This window comes from Opisthocomus hoazin, chromosome Z (assembly GCF_030867145.1).
Source record: "Opisthocomus hoazin isolate bOpiHoa1 chromosome Z, bOpiHoa1.hap1, whole genome shotgun sequence".
Taxonomy (NCBI): Eukaryota; Metazoa; Chordata; class Aves; order Opisthocomiformes; family Opisthocomidae; genus Opisthocomus; species Opisthocomus hoazin.
This window is the reverse complement of record NC_134454.1, coordinates 41,178,294-41,204,575: the sequence shown is the minus strand read 5'-3', so window position 1 is coordinate 41,204,575 and position 26,282 is coordinate 41,178,294. Positions and strand designations below refer to the sequence as shown.

Genomic DNA, 26,282 nt, shown 5'->3' with positions numbered 1-26,282 from the left:
CAGCCTCTCCTCACATGAAGAGTCCTGTAATCATTTTTGTGGTTCTTTGTTGGACTTCTTCCAGTAAATCCGTATCTTTCTTGTACTGGGGAGTCCAGAAGTGGGATGTGGCCTCTCCAGTGCTGAGAAGAGAAAAAATATTACTTCCTTTGATCTGCTAGCAAATCTCTTCCTAAAGCAGCCCAAAAGGCTGCTAGCCTTTGCCACAAGGGCACACTGCTGACTCATGGTGAGCCTGGAGTCCAGCAGGACCAATAGGTCCCTCTTTAGAGAGCTGCTTTCCAGCCCATTAGGCATCAGTGTGTACTTGTGAATGTGATTACTCTTCCCCAGATACAGGACTTGGCACTTCACCTTGGTGAACTTCATGAGATTTCTCTTAGCCTAATTCTCCAGCCTGTCCAAGTCCCTGTGAATGGCAGCACAACCAGCTGGTGTACCCGCCACCCCTCCCAGTTTTGTATCATCTGTGAAGCTGCTGAGGATGCACTCCATTTCAGCATCCAGGATGAAGAGGTTAAACAGTATTGGCCCCAGTATCCACCTCTATGGTCACCACTAGTGACTTACCTCCAAACTGACTTTGTGCCACTGGTCACAACCCTCCAGGCCTGGCAGAAGGCCATCAGGCTTGGCAAGCATGATTTCCTCTCTGCAAATCCATGCTGACTGCTCCCGATTCCCTTCTTGTCCTTCATGTGTTTGGAAATGCTTTCCAAGAGTATTTTCTCCATCATCTTCCCAGGAACTGAGGTGATGATGACCTGCCTCTGTTTCCTCAGATCTTCCTTCCTGCAGACAGCAGTGACATTTGCTTTGTTCCAGTCTTGAGGCACCTCTTTCAGCTGCCATGAAAGAAGTTAGTAGAGATTGGCCTCACAGTGGCATCAGCCAGCTCCCGCAGCACACGTGTGCACAACTTGCAAGGCCTCACAGACTACTGCATACAGTTTGTTTAAGTGCTCCCTAACCCTAAGTCTGGAGCAAGGGTAGAGTACCTCAGTCTTTTCCTCGTTATCAGTTCCCTTGCCCCATTCAGCAGGGGGCTCACATTTTACCTAGCCTTCCTTCTGCCATTTATGTACTTGCCCTGTCACCTTTCCCATCCCTTGACAGATTCAACTCCAGGTCAACCTTGGCTTTCCTACTGCTATCCCTTCACGTTTGGACAGCAGCTCTGTATTACTTCTGGGTCACCTGTCCATGTTTCCATCTGTTCTACATTTCTTTTTCATATCTGAGTTTAGTCAGGAGCTCCCGGCTCATCCATGCAGGCCTCCTGCCATCTCTGCCGATTTCCTGCTTGTTGGGATGGGTCTTTCCTGAGTTTGGAGGAGGTGATCCTTGAATATCAGCCAGCTCTACTGGATGCTTCTCTCCAAGGCCACATTCCATGGGATTCTTCCACGCAGATCCCTCAAGTGGTTGAAGTCTTCTCTCCAGAAACACAGGGCAACAGATCTACTTTTTGCTGCACTCTCTCATCTTAGGATTCTGAACTTCACCTTCTTACAGTCATTGCAGCCAAAGTTGTCCCTGATTGTGAAGGAGGAATACCAAATACCTTGAGGTTAGTCAGGATCTCAGGTACCTTTGGCTGCACACATTTTTTCATTTCTCAGATAGTTCTTTTCCACCACCACCATCTGCAGGACTTCCAGGATTTGTAAGGACATACTGTAATACAGTCTGTGAGATGGGACAAGTTAGGGTACTCTGCTATCTGCGTTAATCTTACCTGCTCTTGAAGGAGCTGGAGAATCTTCTCATAAGGAACATTTTTTTTTCTCCTCCTGATAGTAAAAGATCCCAGTAAAAGATCCAGTGGTATGTGTCCGTCAGCATCTGTCTGTCACTGAAGAAAAAACCTGCCAGGAGGCAGGCTTTCCTTTGGACTGTTTCCTTACTCTACCTTTAAACTTCAGAACAGACTAGGCTCTTCATGAGGAAAAAACACACACTGATTACAGAACTAGAAACCTCCCAGTTCATACACTGTTTCAGACTCCAATGTCTGGCTGGGTGACTGAAAAGCTAAGGCTACCAGTGAAGCATAAGCATTAGTGGCTTTTGCCACTATGAACTTACACTTTTTTTAAAACCCAGCTAAAATGTTTCCTTGCTTTAAGTAATCACTTGCAGACATGAAGAGCAGCTGCATCAGACCAGACCAAAGATCTGTTTGTCCCAGAACTCTACCTTCAACAGTGGCCAAAACCAGGAAGAGCACAAGACACCTACAGTGGTACTGCAACCATCTGCAGCTCAGGATCCATCGGAGCCAGAGACGGCTTGGAGATAGTCACATACAACACAAAAGAATTTGAGAAAGCATTAGAGTTAATAAATAAAAATAGAGAAAAATATAAACAGGAAGGATCAGGAACACATTTAAGATTTCATAAATCTGGAACATGGGAAATACATTTCATAACTCATTAGGTTAAAGCTTCTAGCTGTATAACTAATGTGTAAATAACAACATCATACCCATCTCTAAGAATTATGACAACATTTACTTAAAGGATTTACATGGCAACTACTTGTATACTCAAACATCTGTGCAACTTTTTCATGTTTCAAAGTTACAAATGCTTTATTTATTATTTGCTGGATCCAGTCCCAGTACGAACTTATCTACAATTCTTAAATGTTACTCCTCTGCAGAATTAAGCAGAACTACCTATTAGAGCATGAGACCAAATTTATTCTTACTCTTTAAGGATTAGCATTTAATATTTTATTTCACAGTAATTAAGGGTCCTAAAAAATACGAACTGTTTATATTGTAAACGTAAATCTGGAATTAGAAAAAAAGTTTTGTTAATTTGTAAAGCATTCAAAAGATCTACTTTTGTGCATTTATGTCAGCAAAAAAGAAGCTACCTCCCTCTCCTAACTGCTGATTACGTACTGTGGACCTCCACAGCCTCGCCGCATTTACCTTGCAAATATTTCTTAAAGGCTCCAGTAAGCTCTCTGGACGGGTAACAAACAAACCTGAATCTATTCTGCTCAGACCTACTTTCTAAAACAGCATTGGAAAATAATGCTGAGTCCTATGGGCTTTGGGGTAATTCACTGACAAACCTCCTAGGATCTCCAAAGGGCTTTCAGAACTCCTGAAATAGATACGTAGATGCTCAACCACCTTACCCCACAAGTGCAGAGAAGCAGCACCATGGACACTCCAAATCATCTTCAGATGCTAAAAATGACAACCAAAACATGTTCACTGAATAACTGGAAGCTTCTGTTTGTCATGAGTTTCTAGGTGTTTTGGTGGACAGCAAGTAAACCATCAGATTTCTTACAAAACCAGCTTGGTGCTTCAGCTGGCTCTGGGACTGAGGACTCCAAAATGTATGTCCCCAGAGTTGTTCTGGTTTATACAGTCTCTTTGTAAGGAGCAACTGTTAATCACAAAAATCCATCCACACCTTGTGAAACAATCTGCCTGTACTACTGGAAGACACATCTTGCATGGCTTGTTAATTTAAGCTTTTGAGTCCAACCTGGCTCACATCCTGTCCACTTGGAGGATGGCACATGCTTGCTTGCTTAGAACCGAATCTACTGAAGGAAATCCTTTGCAACAATAGACAACACCACCTCCCAGTTTCTGCAGGTTTTATATTGTCAGCTGGAATTCGGTTTCCAAAGATACAACTAGACTTCGGGTCCAACTCACAAAGCTGTTGTTTCCTTTGCATTTCCGCATTTTCTTTGAATTATGAGACAGTCTAAACAAAAGTTTTTGTAGTCTAGGAGAACTTACAGGGTTCCATACTCTAGGAATTGTTTTTCCTTTTCTTTACGATTTTACAAATTTCAGTTGCTGCTGTTTACAGAACAGTACAGTGTGGTCTACAATGGAAAGCAAGCAGTTCAAGCCCTCAGCAGAATGCTATGTTGGAAAGTCATGAGTTAGTTACTCATAAAAACATGAGTAAATTTAGAGATATGGAATGTACTGAACACTTTAAAGAACAATTATAACCAGAGAAAGAGTTTAAGCTTCTTGGTAATTAAAAAAAAGAAAGTAGATAACTTAGATTTACATTTCCAAAACTTATTCTCAAGAACTATGAACTAATGAGCAAGAAAATCGAAAGTCTAATTGTTAGAAAGAGGATTCAGATACTTAATTCATAGCAGCTTTCATTGTTTAAATTTAATGAGGTTTCAGATGCGAGGCTTGAGCTTACAGGGAATTAACAGATAACTGACAATAAGCTCTAGAGAAGTCCACTTTGAGCACGAGAATTTAATCCTTAATTTGGAAAGTAAAATTAAAATGCTTTCCATATAAAGATAAAGCGCTGCCTTTACCATGGATTTGTAGAGTATCTGGATTTTCAGAGCAAAGTCAGTAAACCTATTAAGATTTACGGTACTTGCTGCTTTGCAGGTGAGTCAACAGAAGTGTACTAGGTCTGGCTGGGATGGAGTTAACTTTTTTCATAGCAGCCCTTACAGTGTTTTGGATTTGTGACCAAAACAGCATTGAAACACCAGTATTTTGGCTATTCCTGAGCAGCGTCAAGGCCTCCTCTGTCTCTCATTCTGCTTCCCTCCCCATGTGTAGGCTGGGAGTGGCAAGAGGTCAGGAAGTGATACAGGGGAGACAGCTGACCCCAGTATTTCCCATGCCATGTAAATACCCTGATCAGCATTAACACTGGGGTTGGGGGTGAAGTTTTTTCAGAGCAGCTACTGTTCTGGGACTAGCTGAGCGTTGGTCTGCTGGTGGTAAATGACTGCACACACAGAGATACGTTTTCATCTTGACCCGTGAGGGCTTTTTCCCCACTTTCGTCCTGGTCCTCTCCTCGACCCGCTGGGGAGTGAGCAAGCGACTGAGTGGTGACTTACCTGCTGGCCAGGGTCACCCCACCCCAAGAAGCACAGCCCGAAAAGCTCCATCAGTAGGAACTCAGTTTACTACTACTATCTTCATCCACTTCAGCTGCTACAGATCAGCTCCGTGGTGCTCTGCTTTCCAAGACAAAATTCATCCAATGGAGACCTCCACTGCTTTCCAGCATCTGCTGTCTTTCTAGGGCATTTGTCCTCTCTAACATTTTTGACAAGAAAGTTTGGAGTAGGGCAGATCAGGACTGTTATGACAAGTTACATTTATGTAAAAAAGTGAGAAGTTCTTGAGCACAATATTGCATACAACCACGTAACTGTTCTTAAGAGTTAGGAGGAAAAAGTCCACAGAAAAACCCTCAAAAATCAGGCTGTTTTTATCACCCCAAATAATTGCTGTTATGGCATTTATTTTTTTATTTTACCTGAGTGGTGATAGATGAGGAAACTAGACGTGTGAGTCTCTGCAGCAGCATGAAAAAGTATGTACATTAATACCACTTCTTGTTCTGTATTTCACCAACTACATCAGATGCTTTCTACTTTCTCTTCCACTTGAGGATATCAGGTCAGAATACATTAAATTTTGAGTGTGATTACAGATTACATGAATAGATATTCACTGCTAGCTACAACTGTGTGTGCAGTCCCCTTCTTTTTCTAAACTATCATCAGTAAACACCTCAGCCTGCTCAGTAAAGACACTACAAATCCCTAAACAATGTATGCTTCAGCTGTCTCTTAAGGAAGTTCAAAAAAATCCTAAATAGTAAAATCGGACATGTATGTTGAACAACCCTTCAACACTCCGGTTCAGCAGATAATAAAATATAACTGTAATAGGGAAGCAAGTCACAGCGTGTTGGCTTCTGAGTATTGTCTTGATTTGTTCAAGTATCTCTGTCACATCTAGTGCTATTTTAAGTGACCTGTATTCTGGCGTTTAGTGAAGCAGAGAAATAAGAACTGCAGCAAGTAACTCAGGATTGAGTCTAACCAGTTTAAGAAACACTATAATTTTAACTTTTTCATCTATTTTGAGAAAGAGACTGCAGATCAGGATTAAATACTACCAGTCTTTCTCCCTTAGTTAATATTTTAAATACTTTTTAAAATTCCAGTGCTTCTTTCACATGCACTGACTTGCCATTTGCATTAAAAAGCTATAGAAACAATTAAACAACTGCTGAATAAACGTATTTTTAAAACTCTGCATGGTTACTATTACAAACATAAGAACATTTTTACACGAACATGTACTTCAAGTACCCACACATTTATTTACTGAGATGTTTATACAGCAAAGAGTTTATCTAAAACACAATACACGCACACACATCGATTGCAGATGCTACTTTGGCCCTTCTCATATATATCCTGACATTGCTGATACTGAGAAGACAGATATTCTTAAGAGCTAACTATAGAATTAAATCACTGCATAGAGCTACACAAAGGCTAAGATTAATGAAAATATCTCTGTGTCTAGCATCTTTTGGTTTTTGTACATCTATTGCACTTAGACATTCCTGCGTCAAATTTCCCTGCATTGCAAGGTAAGTCTCCCAGTTTACTGTGGCAAGTTGCACTAATAAATGCCAAACACTACAGCGGCACAATATACACTGTATGAATCGTAAGTGCTACTCAAAAGGCAGATTCTTCTGGTATGCAAGTTTATGTTCGAGAAACAAAGCCAAGCTGTACTCAAATAGTCAATGCAACAACAAAAAACTATACTTTAAAAACTGGCCTAAAGAGAATCAAACACCTTTCCTAAAAATATTTATCCAAAGACTCTACAAAATTTCCTAAATAATTCTTATACACAGATGTTGATTACATTAAGGCTAAATAAATTACATCTGTAAAGCCAGGAAAATGGCAAAACAGCAAAGAACAAAGTGGGATGGAAAAAGGAAAAAAGTGACCAAACCAAGTACAAGCCTGTCAGTTTACAGCAGCATTCCAGGTTATGGAAACCTTTTTAAAGAAAGAGAGGTGAATGAAACTGAAACATAATCCAGAAACAGTTATCTCAAAAGTAGATCATATCCAAAATAACCTACTATCTTTCCCGATCTAGACTTATTATACGGAAAGCTACCCAGTGAACAGCAGATGACTATTAGTGCATTGCTGGATGGTGGATTTGCTACAGGAAAAATGGTAACCAGGTATTCGGGAGGGTGACCCTGCTTCGGCAATGGGGGTTGGACTAGATGACCCGCAGAGGTCCCTTCCAACCCCGAACATTCTGTGAATACTGGAAGGCTGAATATCGGGCTAAAAGGAGGTTTCTTCTAGAGTTTAGGTAAGGCTAAACCTTCCAACACATTTAACCAAAACTTCAGCAATAATATTTGACTTCAAAGAATGTGAGTGTTTGTGCGATGCCTCCCACAAAGCCGAGAGGCATCCTTAACACAGAAAGACCAACCATGCAGGAAAAAGTGAACAAAGCTGAGCAGGACTAGTTTCAGTGAGATGTGATACATAGCAGTATCTGTAAGTGCAAAGTCAGACTGAGAGACTTTTATGAATGCAAACTTGTAAACGATGCCTCCAATGAGGCAGTTGCACCATTCTCAACCCTGAGACATGTTACACCAGCTCTGCCTTGTCCTCCCACCCCAGCCTGAATGCTCCCTGTGGTACCATAAGCGTCTGTTTAGCTGTATGGCACACCAGACTGCAGAACTGATTCACAGAAAAAACTGCTGGGGGGCAGGGTGGAGAGGCTAACCGATCGCCTGATCAAGTTCCTCAGTCTGATGAACATGAATGTTTCTGCTGACACAACAAAGGAAATAATACAAGCACAGGAGCAGGACTGAATGCCATTTTTTGGCAGACAACGATGTGTGTGAAATTAGTGCTTACTCACTTGAAACCTTCTGCAAAGGGATGCTATCATCAACTGGAAACAAAAGGAAAAGGTCCCGTGCCACAAGATCATGACAAATCAACCAATCTGTTGCTGCTCCGAAAAAGGTAAGACAACAATGGTGGGATGTACACTCTCTTATCTGCATACAAAGGATGACACAGACACTTGGTATGTGATAAACAATAAACCACAACTTCAGCTTCTCTGCAGAAACCCACAAAAGGCACAAACCATGTGGGCTTAAGTATGCCTTGTTTCTTATCCCCTACCCAATGGATAAGCAAACATCGCAATCCCTTTAACCAGTTAGAGACCACATAGGTCAAAAAATGGTTCCAGTCACCTATCTTTTCTGTTCTGAGGTTGAAACTCTATTAGCTCACATTACATTATTTCCTTCAGTCATTCAGCCCTTGACCACAGCTACCAGTCTGGTGCTCTAGCTGTACCTGTCATGCTTAATCCTTCACTGCTTGATTACACAGGGACCCCTGCATTTGAAGTAACACTCACACACAGCACTTTTCCAAAATCACTACTCTTGGATAGCCTATTTTTCAGCCCAACTTTTGATAACATTCACTCAGGCATTAAGGGTGCTTGGTAAGTAAGAGACACTACCAGCCCTCAACAGCTTTTCCTATGTGCACTGCATTTCTTTCTGCCTATTCACCCTGCATCCACCCTGCCAGCATTTTGACCATCTCAAGACACAAATTCAGGCCTGTCACAACAATATCCCTAGATTGGCTGTCACTGCATCATATCTGTGTTGTCAGCATTGGTGACTGATTCCATTCATTTCAGCAACTATCCCTTTCACTGCGCAGCACCCAGTTCTCCTGGTGGAGGGGGGCAAAAAGACAACACCAGAACCACTCCACACAACAGCCTGGGATCACACCAGCGCAATGCTCATACCACAGACTTCCTTTGAGGCTCACATACCCACCATCCTGACACCTATTGATGCTTGAAGTGTTGTATTTTCCAATATAAGCACAGACCTCTGAGCTTCTCTACTGCTGACTGGGTATTTGTGTTATTAAATTGTGCCTTTTCACCTTCAGGCCAACTCTAGGTGAGCAGCTACCTCGGCAGCGTGTGCTCAGAACACACACTGTTGAACCTTCTTCACCTGAAACAAGGATAACTTCACCTGCCCATAGATCTTCCACCATTCTTGCAATTAGCTCAAACAGATTAATCCTGCCACCGTTTGCTAACAATGCTGTCTGTACTGTTTCTCAGATGCAGAAAGCAAAGGGGCCAAAGAGCCTCATCTCTTTTTGCTTCAGTCAGGACTCCACAGCCTTGAGCACGCACCAGGGCTGAATCCACCCAGGACCTCACAGCTCCAATGCCCCCAAGCTCCAAAAGCATCTGCTACGCCATCATACACACTGCTCAGCGCAGCTTTCACAGCTAAGCATGAAGAAAAACATGTCTTGCCATATGTTTGCTAACAACGTGCATAACAATCAGACGGTAATGCAGCCAGATGAGCTTGCATGTTTACAATTAGTAGTCCAAGCTGTACGAGAAACGCTGCCACAGTATGACAGTTAGTGCCAAAGTGTATCCTTGCCTCTGGCACCATGAAACCTTTAGCAGAGGAGCCCACTAGTCTCTCTCCAGTAAGAAGAGAAAAGAAAAAATCATGAGAAGTACTTCCAGCAGAGACGGAACTCTATCGAGAGATACTGTTTATGACACACGTATAGGTATGTATGTAAATAAAAGTATGTACACTGTTCAGCAGAGCAGAATTTGAACCAGAGGAAACGCAAATTAAGAGTGTAGCAGTTGAGGGGAGGGACTGCCTGTAGCAGCAGGCAGAAGAGTTTGGCGTATTTACTCTTTCAACAAGCAAGCTCATTATGGAAGACCTTGGTACAAAAACATCCAGGGGCTGAACAGCAGGTAATGGCAAGAATTACTTCAGCTCACAGGCTCATATGAAAACAAGTGAGAACAGACCAGCCACAAAACAAAAAAAAAACACCTCACAAGTAAAACTTTAAACATCAGAAGCCTCCAGTAGTAGATCAATCCTCCACCCTGACAGAACAAAGATGGAAGTCTGACCGCAACACGAGACGCAGCTGCTTGCTACAGGGGAACCCGGAGCCTGTGATCCAGAAGACAGGCTTCTTCCGGTGACCTCTTCCTAAAACACAGCCACCACCAGCCTAATGAAACTGGTATGAGTGTATACAGGGCCAGGACAAAAGCGGAACGCCTCTTTCTTGCTTGCTTGTAAACCTTCTCTTATCAAAAAGAATGAGGGGATGCCTTTAATTATTAAGGCAAAAATTCTGGCAAGTGTCACCCGATTTCAAGTTAACAGCACAAACATTAGCAAAAAATATTTAGCATGCATCCCAAGGTGATTATGATAAAACACTAGAAAAGATTCTCTATGAATCAAAGTGGATAGTATTCAACATTCTTTGAAGAACAGCACTGAAATTTATGTCTAGAGACATGATATTCTTCTAAAAAACTGCACAGCCAGCAGAACTAACAAAATTGCCCATTATTAGTTTGATTCTGATTATATCAGTTTTTAAGTTAAATTTATTTAAATTTATCTTCCTACTAAACAAAAAAAAAACAACATTCAGTAAAGTCATAAAACATTGCTGCTCCTGTTATGTCAAAAATTATTTTATTAGGCTTCAAATACTCTAAATTTAGTTTCTTCTTTCACGAATGAATCTTGAGAAGTGCCTTTTTTTACAGTTTCTGTTTGAAAGTCAATGGAAGACAAGAATCTGAGTGAAAGTGGCAGATAACTGCAGCACGAGAGCTGGTTTCAGCCTATGACTGGAAAAGCTTGTGCTGGTTTTAACATACATCGGCTAAAGCAGTTTCTTAACAGTTCAGATTCCTGGCTGCAAGCTCTCCAGTGAGGAAAGCAGTATCAGTCACCAGTGTAATTGTCTCCTTGCATAGTCTCTATAACAAATACATTCATTACTTTGCAAGAGGCAAACTGCTGCACTCCCTGGAATGTGCTGTAACTAGTTATCTTCACCGCCAGGTAATGTTAGCAAAGCTTGATATGTCCAAAACCAAAACTGACATTATCCAAAGGACACTCTTTGAAAAATTTCCTTACAGCTGTTGACGAGGTATGCTTCCTTACAGCCACCCTGCGCCAGATGTTGTAGTTAACACAAGGAAGTGCTTTAATTGCTATTCTCAGTTACTGTTAGAATTTCATTCTAGGCTATGCAAATAACTTGCAGCAGGGTTACCTCTGAAAAACAGGTTCATAATCTACCTATGCTACCCAAGTAAGCGTGAAAGGGCTGGAAGTGCTTACTTCCTACGGCCGATAAACAAAAAAGGCGTTCTCCCTAGAGAGGAGAGGTGCATTCCCTGAAGCAGCACCTTCCTATCAAGACTATAAAGTGGAACCAGTGAATGTCATACTCCAGGAGTCACTGCTGCAATTCTGCAGTCAAGCTCTGCCTTACATACAAGCAGGAACTGTAGGAAGAAAATCCACCAAAATAAGTAATACTTTTAAAAATACACAGAACAGATCCAAAAATACATTTTCTGAATATAAATTTAAAGAACAGTTCCTTTAGCAGGTATAGTACTCTACACTATTTGTTTCTTTCTTCTAAATGATCTCAATAGACGACACGCTTCCATTTAAAGCTTCCAGAAGTCGTATGTAGATCTGACAGTTTTTCACCAAAAAATACAGAATTCCTAAACACTTATATGCTACAAGTCAAAATCCATACAGTAACAAGAGGATCTGGAAGTTTTGTAGCTAAATGTTAAATGAATTAAGCCTCATGCAACGCGCATCTTCTTTTGCATAACTTAGGGATTTCTTCTTTCGGAAATGGGACTCTATTCCATGCGCAGGTATGTAATTCTAAACAGGGGAAAAATCATGAATATAATCAAATCTTCCTTGAAAATTCTAACTCCATCCCAGTGCTGTAAAACCCACTGACGCTGTCACCTGCCACAGTTAAATGACTGCTTTTATAGTGCTCACTCTTAATTTTCCTTCCTAGAGGATTAAAGCCGTGCATTGCTTTTCATAAAACTAGCCATACTTTCCCTGAAAATAATACAGACTTGCAGGTTTTAAACCAGAATAATTTGTGACTTTCATTGCAGGGCCTTTCTTTCTTTTTGGAACCAGCTATTGCCCATCTGCAACATTTCAGCTGCATAAGGAAAGGACTGAGGTAGGAACTGTAAATGTATTCATGCAGATGCAAAGGAAACTAAAAGAAAAATTCGGGAAAACTACAAAACTTAACCTGTTTTGTTCTGATAAAGCAGCTATGAAAACAGCTTAAACAATCAGACAGCTGCCATGTATTTTCAACTCCAGAACAAACAAACCATCTACAATGTACCATTTAATACTGTCCCTGAAAATAAAGGATATAAAGTTAACATTCTGTACTTACAAGTATTAGAAATACGCAAAAATGATATTTGGATTTCTAAATACTAAGTAAGGATACCTAAGAGTACTAAATGAGATTAAGGGAATTCCCACCAAAACTACACTAGGATAAAAGAGAAGGACTTTGGGGTACCGGTGGATGAAAAGCTGGACACCAGCCAGCAATGTGGGCTCGCAGTCTAGAAGGCCAACTGTATCCTGGGCTGCATCAAAGGCAGCATGGCCAGCAGGCCAAGGGAGGGGATTCTGCCCCTCTGCTCCACTCTGGTGAGACCCCACCTGGAGCCCTGCATCCAGCTCTGGAGCACCCAGCACAGGAAAGACATGGACCTGTTGCAGCGGGTCCAGAGGAGGCCACAAAAATGGTCAGAGGGCTGGAGCACCTATCCTGTGAGGGGAGGCTGAGACAGTTGGGGCAGTTCAGCCTGGAGAAGAGAAGGCTGCAGGGAGACCTAATAGCGGCCTTCCAGTACTTCAAGGGGACTTACAAGAAAGATGGAGACAAACTTTTCAGCAGGGCCTGCTGCGACAGGACATGGGGTAATGGTTTTAAATTAGAAGTGGGTAAATTTAGACTAGATACAAGGAAGAAATTCTTTAGTCTGAGGGTGGTGAAGCACAAGAACAGGCTGCCCAAACAGGCTGTGGCTGCCCCCTCCCTGGCAGTGTTCAAGGCCAGGTTGGATGGGGCTTTGAGCAACCTGCTCTAGTGGAAGGTGTCCCTGCCTATGGCGGGGGGTGGACTAGATGATCTTTGAAGGTCCCTTCCAAGCCAAACCATTTTATGACTCTGATAAAAACAGGAGCACATAGTCAAGGAAAAAAAAAATTAGTATGACAGGACGCTGCAATTATCTCTATACCAGACATTTTCCCAAGAAAACTGAGGGTTAAAGTTTTGCTAAAAAATATGCAAAGACCTAAGAATGACAATGCAGAGTCTGAATATCTTGAGCAACTTTCTTCAGTTCTACAGTGACAGATTAACAGAACAACTGAAAAAAAAAGTAGTTTTGGAGAAGCAATTTGCCTTGTGGTCTCAAGCACTTAAAAGCTTTAATCACAGTAACTTCTGTGTGTTATTAATGCAGTGGAGAACACTGTACAAACATACTACACTCATTGGGTGTAAATGTTACTATATGTAGGTGTTACAGAGTTGGAGAAATCTGTCTGGATTTGGCACTCCACAGAAAAATCAAGAGAAGACATACAAACAGTAGGGAGAAAGATAAATTTTAAAGCATTTTGCACTTACTGAATCAATTCAATAAACAAGTATTAAAACCAGATATCTGCGAAACCCTCCTATTTCTAACAATGTTTAGCTGAGCATGAATTACTTCTTAAACCATGCATAAAAATGGACGTGTATTATGTCAGAAGATGACCTCAAATTATACTGAAGATCAAAGATTACTGGTTACTGAAAACTCATCTAAATGACTGCAAAATACAACAGAAATCAAGTACTTATATTTGGCAATGTGCAAGGAAGTTTTATCCAACTAAAAAAATCTGAATTGTTCCACTCATGTTGAGTAAAAAGAGCTTAAAATTTCACAGAGAATGCTTTCCTCCACCAGACTCTTTTTGGCTTGGTTTAGACTGTTCAAAACAGACAACACTAACCTCTGTAAACGTATTTATCCTGGATCACACACCCAGCTCTATTGCCACCAGCAATAATTCACTTACACCTCTACTGCCAATAGAAGATTTTATGTACTTGAAGAGGAACCCATTTTCCTTTTGTAACAATTATTTCCTACTGGGTCATCTCGAGCTGCTTTCATCTTAACACTATTTAAACATCTCCAGGGGGTTTCTGGAGAAGAGCATGGAAAAAAACGAATTTTGTACAAGTCTTGTACGGAAGGGTCACACAAACAAGAGGACCTGCAAAACTTGCTAGTCAGAGTAAACACTTACATGTACATATGCAAATGTATAGTGCCAGAGGTACTACAAGAATAGATGGGTGTAAAATTAATTCGTTTACTTCATTCAGAGCACTGAAAAAAAAAAGACGGTAGTAAGGGAGCAGGCAAGTTACTGCCTGAAGTCCTTCCACAGTTTCTGAATTTCATCGTTTTATTTCACTAGCTTATGTTAGAATAACTTCATTAACTTATCTTCCCATTCTCGCAGTTGTTAAGATGGGCTACCGAAATATTATTGCTCTAACTTTCTTCCTAAACTACAGGGATTTGTGAACAGCCTGAGGATTCCCATTTTAAGTATCAGCACTACTCTGTCAATACCTGTTCATAGCTAAAAATAATATTTGCATAAATGCCACACCTTGAAATAATTATAAAGAAACAAAAGAGGTTGTATTTTTGAATCACTTGACCGACTTTCATTCCTTCAAAAGATTTTTGCATTGAAAGTTTCATTTCAAGATTCAAATCCAAAGTAGGAGTTAGTTTTGCTATAAACTGCCACACAATAAGTATTACAGAATAACTGCTGTACAATAATCGCATCTGTACAGACAGCTATTTCCTATTTCAATCCTTACCATATTCAGCCGACGTTTTCAGATACAGGAGCACAATTTTTGGGATATGGTCGCCTGGCACTGTGCTCTTCTGCGGGCTCAGCACACGCTGAGAATCCCGGAAGTTGGAAATAACAGGATTTGCAGGAGCTTGTCGTGCTCAGACATACCCCACTGTCCTCTGTCATCACCACCATACGTCTCTATTGTTTTCCACACGGGTTCGTTCAATAGCACACCTCCTAAAAATGTCATCAGACAAAATGGATGCTCTAGCTCTCAGATCAACTATACTTAGGTACAACTTTAGTACGGCAAATTCTAAGAGCTACTTACTCTACCACCATGCTATCTGGACAGACATAGCAACGATGTACCAGCCAGGTAAATGCCATTAAACTGTTGTTTGAGAGTCATTTGTTCCTCAGGCAGATCCATTTAGGTGATCTGGTCTTCAGCTGCATGTAAGGGACTGCAATGCCAAACTAAGGTAACGCGCACTGGTGACTTGAACAAGTGGTCACAGATGCTCTGTGGCCACTTGTGGAGAACAGGGAGGACAATGTCACAATGTGCTTTTAAACTGAAAATTCTAGCAGGGTCTATCAGGTCTTTGTATGCCTAATTTTGGAGAGAGCTATTGTTTTCCTAGTACATCCTTTCAATAAAAGGGGCTGAGAGTGAGATGGGGGTTGTCCAGAGTACCGAATTTCCCCAGCTCTGACTATGAAGGATTTCCACTAGAAGGATGAATAGCTTTCAGCAAGCAGCACTCCATTGCTGAGAATCGTAATTACAATACGGTTTTGTTTAAGGTTGAAAAAGGCTTAAGGCATGTTATTTTCAGGGCTAACCTGCAGCAACACTCAGCACCTGAACAAATTGCCTCCAAATTAGTCAGGCACAGTAGTGTTGCCCTTCAGCGAACTTTAGTTGAATTTACCTGAGCAGAGGAAATCAAGCAATGGTCACCACTCTTCACGCCATCTGTGTAGCATCAATTGACAAAACATTTTATCTCCCTCAGTCGTGCAGCATAACCCCAGAAGATTTGTACTTGGTTGCCCACCTGAACACAGGAGACACAAATACCCCTGTCTGATACCAGAGCGTTACTGAAGGTGGATGGTTACCCTGCATAGATAACTACAATCTTATGATATGTGTGACAGCTTTGCAAGGCACTTCATGGGATGCGCCTTACCCCTGCAGGCCACCCCCAGAAGATGTGGGCTGCCCACAGCAATCATGGCACATTGGGTTCTTCTGCTCCACGTGTCCCTGTGGCCCAAGGCACTGCACCAGCTGTCGACCCACACAGGAGCCGTACCCCAGTGGTGAGCTTCAATTAATGGCACAGACAGGGTCTGCCAGCTTTTTCTTGATGCAAGCTTTCAACACATTTGTATTTTCGGCTCATATCCACCCCAAACAGAAATAGTATCTAGAAAAGCCTTAGTTCACTGATTCTACCCCTTTCTCATAGCAAGCCCTTAGTTCACTGCGCACATAGAAAAATTGCAGTCAGATAGTTTCAGACTGTCACGCTGAGTATTTAAACCACTTCTTCCGTAGCATGAACAGGGTTTGAGAAAGGCCTCCCTTCTGCCTGGCACTGCTGTCAAATGTTTTTGGTTAGCTTTAGGTTACATTATTATGGTGTTATCCAGCTCTTCACATTAAGAAAAAAAAATTAAACGTACACAAAGTTTGTATTTTCAGTCTTTTGGTTTTGGTGTCAAGTAGTTCATTTAAACTCCTCTAGACTTCTCATCCCTATCCCAGTGTTGGATGAAGTTCTGAATTTACTCCTTCTAACTAGTTATTTTATTATTGCTTTGCCTATCTGTTAATTGCCATTCTTCTCCATCAATGTATTCATTGCCATCAAGACACAGAACACCAACTTTCTGACTTGTGCTATAACTACTCACTTTTGAAACAATGTGGCAGTAAAGCAAATAAAGGTGAAACTGGTCATAACAGCATTTTTAGCTGTGGACTCCTGCGTTTCTTTCCTCACACACAGTAGTAAAATGAATAGATTGTTAAATGGTGCACACTGCATTTAAGCTTGGCTAGTACAGAGGTCTACCTTCCTATAATTTTAAAAGCAAATTTCAAAGTCCACTGTAATGACACATTCTCCTTCCCCACACTCAGTCACCTACACACAACCTCATGTGCTTGAGCACAAAATAGGGTTGTTTTTGTGACATGGTTTCCTGTGTACCTAACAGCAGCATATACCCGAGTTTTAGACCCTTGCAGGTTTTATAGGTCTCAAATACTGACTCCCCACCAGTTGGACCCAAACTCTCTGAAAATATTTTCAATACCCCATGTTCTGCTATCACTGAAACTAAATACCTGTCTTGATACGTAGAACTGGGTACTTCTTGTAAAGCAGCATCGTTACACAAATACGGGGTTTATTTTTTTAAAGGTCCTAAATTTAAAAGTGATTAGAAAATGAGTATGTTGAAATACTGAGAAACTTCTAAAAAACCACAGGTAACACGAAACAACTTCCACAAAACTTACTGGAAAACACAGGGAAACCAACAGTGTTTAGGGATGCCAGGTGAGATGTACAGCACTGTACAAACTGCAGTAATAGTAAGAGCCATGTCCTGTGCTCTTCATCTTCTGATGTCACCGAGAACATGCTTTCAACAGATGGATCTTTTTGGAATAATCCAGACTTCCCGTACTTTCTTCTGTCCACCCTAACATCTGAAGCGGAAGAAATGTCTAAACTGACAATCATCTAAGATTACACTTGAACACCTTACGGGAATAAATTTTAAAAAAATGTACAGAGTATTTTATTGCCTAGAACTGAATTCACATTCTTTACTCCTCCTCATCTATTCCCAGTTATCCTCCTGGTGTTCACAACAAAGCTGACATTTCAAGTGACTCCAAATTATCCACCTCCATATTCAAAACCACTTTTACAGCAAATACTACTAGCAAATCGGCACAAAAGCATTCGGTCGCAATCAGCATACTTTCTGCCTCATTGACCAGTGTGGCGTTTTGCAGACCAGTACAACACAAAGTCATAGGTTGGATTATACGGATTTCTCCACAATTCAAAGGTTAATCACATTTCCACTATTATTCAATGCTACATGTAACTTTGAATAAGTTTTCAAAAGCTCCAAGAAAAAACAGATATGCAGATTTCTTCTTCTTTAACATGAGACATTCTAATACACCGAAGTACTAGAACAAACATTTTAATGGAGAAGAAATTAACTGGATACACCTGGAAATAATCAATCGAATTCACATAAACTAGCGGATAAGTCCTTGATAAGAAAGCCTTTCAAATACAGAACTATCATATAAAACATTCCAGAACAACATCTTCAAATGAGAAACAATTCCACCTATCAATATGCTGTCAACTACTTGGGGGGGGGGGAGGGCTAGCATCTAATGAAACACTATCAAGATTCCCATTACACTGTTTATAGTAACAGATCTGTACTATTTTATTTAATTATTTCATCAGATGGGAGGCTAAAGCATTCTGTCCTTTACCCACATTATTAACAGTAAATACTACCCATTGACACAAGAAAAGAAAACTGTAGTCAAACAGAGAAAAACTACTGATTTCCTCTCGGTGTGTTTAAATTATTCTGAAACTGCTGGAAACCACAGGAAGGTGTTCACAAAAACTTTGGTACGCTCATCCTGAATCCACTCCAGACTTCAGCAGGAGATATCCCTGCAAATGAACCTCATGTATTTTGTAACATTGTTTTTATTAACTTCTAAGGAGTTATGGGGGGGAAGTATGAAATATTAAACTTGTTTTCCACCAAGGCATATCTGTCCTTCAGCTCTCTGCAAGAGAGTCACTTTGCACCACAGGGTTAACATTAAAATAAAACTATGCAGCTTCTCAATTTTGTTACACAAACATGCGGTGATTTTTGTTACACAAAAAATAAAAGAACAGCACAGACACAAAAAGTGCTTGAGCTGTATTATTCCATATTTCACTGTTGTAATAGCCATAACTAACTAGGTAAAGATACAGGTTATTAACTGTTTTCTTCTAACTTGACTTGCAAAGTTTTGGAAAGCTAAGCAAACTTCAGAGCTCCTAAAACAAGCTCAGCTTTGTCTCTCTTGCTCTACCCTCTATTTACTTTCTTCTTTTTTTCCCTGTAACTTATGCAAAAGGCTTCTACTTCTTAATCTCATGAAAAGTGCAATTAAGTTTCACATGCCACTAAACTCCCCTAGCTGTTTACAAAATCATGCCAATCGTGCCAAAGAGATAACAAAGCTAGAAGTGCTAGCAATACCAATAAGACCAAGTCTAGACCACTTGAGAGACAGGTTTTACATCTGGAATCCCAAATACTACAAGTTGGAGGTGCAACAGTAGCAAGTTATTTTCCTAACTATAAACTCAACAATTAAAATATAATAAGGACATAAAGCTCTAAGTAGGTTGGCAAGGTATCCTCAGAAGGGGAATTTTTTTTTTCTTTAATAAAAACTATTCTGCAGTTAGTTGTCATAAAGACGGTACTGTACAACAGCTGGAGTAGATGAAATCTTAACATCACCACTTCTTGATCATAAAGCATGAAGATAGGCTGGATTTTTTTTTTTAATTTGCTGAACCATTTTTGTTGATTTTTGTTTCACCTTGTAAAGAAGCATTAAATACAAAAATCAGCTGAAGCACAGCTGATAAAATGCAGTTTGTGTTCCCAGTTGAGGAGAAGGCATGTGGGTTGAGCTGATGGCGGGCAAACATTCCTCCACAGGACTTTAAAATTACTTTAATATGCTAAACAAAGCAGGCTACGCAAATATATAAAATAAATACTCTTTTACCAAAATGGGGAAATATACCATAAATAAACACATATCTAATTATGAATACTCTAAATTGGCTCAACAATCAGGGCTTAATTACGGGCTATTTAACTAGACTTACCCAGGTTTTTTATGCCTGTGCATACTCACCACTTGCAGAGTACCTTCAGCAGCAGATGAGTCAGAAAGTCACAGGTACCTTCCAGTACCAACTAGTGTTTCTCTACAACATTCTGAAAACACACTACCTAAATAATCAAAAAATCTACAAAATGTTTTGGAAGGATGGAGGTATGCTTTAGCTACGCTACATATTTTGTATCAGTTAACCACAATATACCAGAGAGAGCTCTAAAAACTGTTTCATATAAAACTGTGACACTTTATTAATTGCAATTAACACAGCAGCAACTTCCTGGTTCCTCAAAACAAAGCAGCACCTAAACCCCTTTCATAATTACTGGTATAAAAATAACACTAGAATGCTTTCAGTAAGTCAAGAGGCAGTTATTTATTCTGGACATGGTAACAAAAAAGTTTACTCTTATTTTAGGAGCATTTCCCTATTTATGTCCAGTGACACCAATGACTTGCCTATGTCTTAGATTTCTGCAGAACTGGCAAAAGCAGGAAGTTACGGTGTTGTTTCATTTAGGACTGAGTGACAGCAGTGATATATTCACGCCTGGAGCTCTAGCCAGCACACCCACCCATCAGACTTCTGACAAAGAACGCTCCTCATCACCTGAAACCTACTTTTAGTATCTTTTTGTCAGGATTTCCAGATTAACTTCCAGAACTTCAGCTGTACTTGTAGGTAAAATAAATCTTCAGGCGAGTATAATACTCTGCAGTAATGCCAACATACTTCTGATAGCTCAGTACTACCCATCAAATTGGAAGTGGCTGACACTGCTATATGGGAATCAGGTCCAAAACAACTTACTTCAGCTAGAAACTAAAAGCAAATTAATCTTGATGCAGAATCAGAGTGGTTACAGACATTGTACTTACCAACCAATCACTGAAATGTGGTAGCATTTTGTTTAATAAACTCCATTTTAGCATGTCTTTGAATAAAATAATTATTTCCTTATTAAACATTTTTTTCCCTAACAGATGAAAGATTTTCTTTGCCTTCCTGGATCTCTGACTACTTTATTACTTTAAATGCCTTTCAAGACAGCCAATTTTATGGCGGTATCTGTGTGTCGTATGTATGCTAGAGAGGACAGAGGGCCTGAAAATCGGTTACTGGTAACTAGAGGGTTTTTTGTTTCCTTCACAAATTGGGTATTCAACTTCAAAGCTCAAGAGACAAACATGGTTGAAGATAACCACGTGCAGGCATGCCTTCTCAGTTTAAAGCTTATTGTCTCACTCCTCAGTACCTTACAGTTTAACATATTCTGTCCTTTTACATGTATTTCCTACACTGAGGAATCACACAGATTATAGTTACAGGTTTTACCTCAGCTGCTTAGGACAGCCAATCCTGAATACATTTGAGCCCCAGTAACTTTTGCAGACAAAACACCAAACAAGAAAAACCATATTGTCTCTATAAAACCATCTGATTAGCAGGAAGTTAGATTATCAATATTAGATGAAGACACTAAAAGGAAGTAAGCACATAAAATCTTCAACTATCGAACACCATTCAGTTTCATGAAACAGTCTGCCTTGCTCTCCCATTGCGTGAATTGATCTCAAGGCCAGCTCTGTAGCAAGGGCACGGCATTCAGACATGCTCCCACTAAGCTGCGATACTAGAGCAAAAAATAAGCCATTCGTTGAAGAAGGCTTAAGCACACCACACAATAAAATTTTTGCTATTGATTCAGGTAACAAATACGAAATTCATATGCCAAACATCATTCCCACCAGTTCATTCTGAATTCTAGGGCCTCCAGACATGGACACAAAATGGGCCAAATACTCCACTGCGGATGTAGAGAGCCCAGCCCACTGCTCGCACGCATCTCCTCCAGGTAACTGAACAACGATCGTTCGTGGTCAGACGTGTACCCAAGTAACTACCACTAGCAACGACTGCACCCAGCCTGATTTCCATAGGATAACACTACTGTATTCTTCACAGCATTATTCCATAACTTGGGAGAAAATGCTTGGTTTTAACACGTCTAACTTTTGTTGATCTGATAATACACATTCAACTTCAAAACTAGGTACTTAAAGACACCAAACCCTACTTCTGGAAGAAAAATGAGATCTTGGATTAAGCCAGACATATTTAATACTAGAATTCACCTATTAGGAGATATGCTCTTAGTTAATGAGAAAGCACTGAAAGAAATGCAGATTTTGGTACTGATATCTTCTGGACTTCATACTCAGCATACATCTTATTCACTTACCAATGCCAGCTAATGGTTTTATCATCTAAAAGGCATGTAACACCTCTTAAGTCCCCACAAGGTTTGCTCAAGAGCTGAGACACTTACTTTTCATCACCAGGGTTTCTAAACAAAAACAGAATTGAAATTAAGTAACAGCTTTAACTTACATCATTTAAAGGGAATGTATTTTGTTTGATACTCCATCTCACACACCTGCCTTACTCAATTCAAGGCTGCTGCAGAGATCCCAGGAACCATCACAGTCACATAAACAAAAAGAAAGAAGTGATATTTTGGCTTCAAACGACAGTGTCCATGATCAGTTCAGAAAACAGCACTTGAAGCACATGATTATTAGCTTCTAATTAAAATAACGTATTGTGTACTCTTCCACTTCTCTGAGAATTGTCAGAGATGCTAGTAAGATGAGCTTTCCAATTAGATACCTCAGTCTCAGGGCACTGAGCTCACACTTCTCAGTAGCAGTGAGGTCAGTCTATCTTCAAGTCAAAAAAGGAAATTCTGGCTTAAGCAAAACCTTACTCAAGCAAGAGAGTGTAAAAATTCCAAGTGAAACTTCTTGCTCGCTTGCTTGACCAACAAAATGCCATCTTAACTTCTACTTGACCGCACATAACATTTATTCTGGGTCTTATGATCTGAAGATGCTGGAGGCACAAGGAAAAAAACCCACTGTAACTAATTTCAAGCCATACCCACTTTCTTTGATTAAGAAGCCAGGCTCAAATAATGAGGACTAGACCTCCTGCTACATCACAGGCAAAAAATGTTGCAAATATTTGTATTACAGATCAAACAGACAACATGGCTGCTCATGGCTGTGAGCATACAGACATAAAAAAGCCCCAAACCAACCCCAAGAAGTCCCTAAGTTAATGTTCCATTAAATCATCAGTTCCTGGAGCACCACATTCTGTGTATCAATACTCCAAACAAAAGACAAGACTATTAGAATTTGTGAAATTGAGATACGTATCACCAGAATATGTTTTGACGCTTGTTCAAGGTACATTGTATACAAGGTATATACTTTCCCCGTGAGAAAATTCTTCCTATGTACTTCATTTTCAGTTAGATTTTGTTTTGTTTATCAGAACAATCTGATCCACAAAACCTAACTTAATCAAATCCTAAGAAATTTGTCACTGGGGGAAGATGAAAGCAGTTTGAATGATCTACCTAAAGGTGGGAAAATACAAGACATGGCAAGAAACATACCTACAAAGGAGACAGACAGCCAGCAAAGTACAGTCCAAATGCCTTGCATTGTATCTCAGTGATGCAAGAAGCTACAAACCAAATTCACCCAGACAATCAATGCAGTAAAAACTAAGGAAAACATACCACCAACCACTTAGATTAGGCAGGTAATTTACATGTATATGTCCCACATTAAGATCATGACAAATATGACCTGGTAACTTTTTACTTCCTTTTTATCTTTTTACTGTTCATGTATAAGAATCAATAAAAAAGTACAGGGAAATTCTAGGCCAAAAGCTCTATTAAGAGGTAAACTCAAGAGTGAACATCTGCAACCTGGAAGAAATTCATCGTAGAGATGTAATGCCTCTTGAACCAGCTACTGGTTACATACCATACTTTGTTATTTCTATAAAATTAATCTGTAGGGATCCATTATCTGCTTTAAAGATTATTAGGCATTTTACTGTCCATCACTTGGAAGACTCGATGTACTGAAATAAGAAGTTAACCAAGGTTGAGACTTCTCAACCATTTGATCATTTCCTCAGCCATTTTAAGGAACAATTGTTATTCTTTAAAGAAAACTGAAAATAGGCAAATTAACCCACAAAGTACACTGAAATCTGGGGTTAGTCAGATTAGGCTAGTTACTATTTAACGGAAATGAGCAGCTTCCTGTTGTCAGGGCAAACAGTGAGGGACTTCCATTTCAAGCCTCAGTGTTTTGTGCTCCTGCAAACATCTGCACCACAACTTTTATTTTGATAACATTGCATGTGAAATTTGCTTCCAGGTTAAATGAAAATAAGTATGTAAATGTATTAGAACATTTTAGTTCCTTCTTCCTGCTTCTAAGAGTGTTCCAAGTTGACCAAATTTTGTCTTCTCAATAAAGGTCTCAGACCTCCTTCCACGGCAAGTCTCTTTCTCTCTGGATCTTTTTCCTACCAGTTCCTGTTTAGAGACTCAGGAAACTTTTATGCGGTTTATTACACACGGTTCCCGCCTCTTAGGAAACAGAGAAGGAGTGAGGAACATCCAGATCCCTTCTCCTAATACTTGCATAGCTCGTTCACTTACGGATGTTTTTTTCTCCTCCTTATTGTAATTTTTTAAATAAGGCAAAGGTAAAAATGCATCTGTTCATGTAACATGCAGTACATGCATCATGTGCTTTACATTTTTGCACTACTAATACGTAGCAACAATACAAGCAGCATGATAAGGAAGGGAATGCATTCAGCCTAATTCAAGTTACAATCGCTCAGACTTGCACAAAGTTTACTAAAATGCTTGTTAATCACTGCAACGTAGAAATAATAGTCAGAAACTTCCACCACAACAAAGAGATTCCTGCCAAAAGCCATTAAATGTAAGAGTTATAAGCAATAGGCAGTGTCATTGGCTTTTCTTCTGTTTTTAGACAACATCTAACGTGTTGCCCACCCCAGGAACAGGAACAGTGTGCTGGATCAGCACTCGGTCTCGGCACGGTATCTTTCCAGATCGGGCACAGCCTGACCCGCTCTGCCCCTGAAACACCCGCCGCCTTGGGTCTGCCAGCCAGGAACGGTAACTCCTCTGGATCTCACAGCGATGCCCACAAGCGATGAGGTTCTGACCAGCGACGCTTTTCAGACCAGACCAACAGTCTGTGGCAGCCAGGAGGCCAGCCCAACGTGGCGCGGGCTGCGAGTGCTCGTCTCTGCTATCTCACCGCTCTTTCAAAGCAAATTTCCTATTTCACGCTGCCAAGAGATAAGTGGAGCTGGCAGCGGCCAACCCAGTCGGCGAGCGCGACCGAAAGCTCCTCATCCGGCGCGCTGATGGCTCCCAGAAATTTCGACCGTGCAGTCTGTAATGCGAGGAGTTTCGCTGGTCAGTTATGCGAAGCAATATGCAAAGGAGCATAATGAAACAAGACAAGGTGCAGAGCGAAACACCATTTGGACCGCGTTTTGCTTTGTGTGTGGATGAGCCACTGGGAGCACGCGCCTCCGCAGACTCACAGACCCCCAGCTTGGGACGCCTGGCCACCCGGGTTTCTAACGAGGAAAAGCTCACGCTGAGCCGGGATGTCTCTCATTTAATTAGCAGTATGTAAACAAGGCACGAGCTAACATTACTGGCGGAATGTTTGCTAGCAGCGCTTCAAAACCGAGCTCGCGCATCACAGAGAAGTTTGCCTCTCCCAGAACCACGCAGCACCCGGCTGCGTTACCGCGCCCGCCGCCTCCACAGCCGCAGACCCGCTCCGTGCGCACCCCGGCCAGGGCGAGGGCTCTCTCCGGGCGGGGGCTTCCCGAGCCGGGAAGCACTTCCCGGCCCCCTGCCGGATTTCAAACCCCTCCCCGGGCTCCGCCACCTGAACCCCCGGGCAGGCGGGCCGTCTCCTCGGCGGGGCGCCTGCCGGGGCACGGCCGAGCCCGCCGGGCCCCTGCCCGCCCTGCCGCTGAGGCGCCGCCGGCCGCGGGCCCGCCGCCCGCGCCCACCCCTTCACGCCAGCGCGCAGAGCGAAGGGAAGAGACGGGAAGGGGCTAACCGGCGCGGCGGGAGCGGGACCCCGCGCCGAGGAGCGGCGGCACTTACTGTGTGGGCGCGGGGCGGGCGCTCCTCCTCGGGGCTGGCGGCGGGAGCGGCGGGAGCGGCGCTGCCACGGCGGTGCGGGCGCGGCAAAGGCAGCCCCGGCTCCCCGCGCCGCGGGGCGGGGTGCAGCCCTGGCCCTGCCCTCCGCGGCCCGGGCTGGGAGGGGAAGGCGGCGGCGCGGGCCGAGGCCCGGCAGCCCTCAGTCCCTGCGCGGGCAGCCCCCGGAGCGGGCGGGGTGAGCCCCAGGCCGGGCCCCGTCGCCGCTGCCCCGCTCCAGCTTCCCTCGGCGGCTCTCCGCTGGCACGGCCGCGGGGAGAAGCGGGCGGGAGCTCAGTCGGACCGCGATCGCCTGCCCCGGGCTCACGGGGATTGGGGGGGGGGGGGGGGTGTTCGTTACACTGAGCTGTACGTTGAGGCGATTTAATTTTGGCACTTAATTTTGGCAATTCTGGTGCGCACCCTGGTCTGGGGCACTCCTGTTGGTGTCTGTTCCAGGGGTGGAGTTTCCAAGCCCAAATGAAACAGCCGAGCGGCTAAAAA

The 26,282-nt window shown here is 41.9% G+C and overlaps 1 protein-coding gene across 1 annotated transcript in view; it reads right to left on the bottom strand.

Annotated features, from left to right (window-relative positions):
• The window catches only part of TNFAIP8 (TNF alpha induced protein 8), a 64,733-nt gene extending 38,923 nt beyond the window's left edge, over window positions 1-25,810 (bottom strand). The window contains exon 1 of the mRNA XM_075410635.1: window positions 25,746-25,810. Coding sequence (XP_075266750.1) covers window position 25,746 — 1 coding nt within the window. The 5' untranslated portion in view covers window positions 25,747-25,810. The remainder of the gene's footprint in view (window positions 1-25,745) is intronic.
• Window positions 25,811-26,282: the final 472 nt, after the last annotated feature.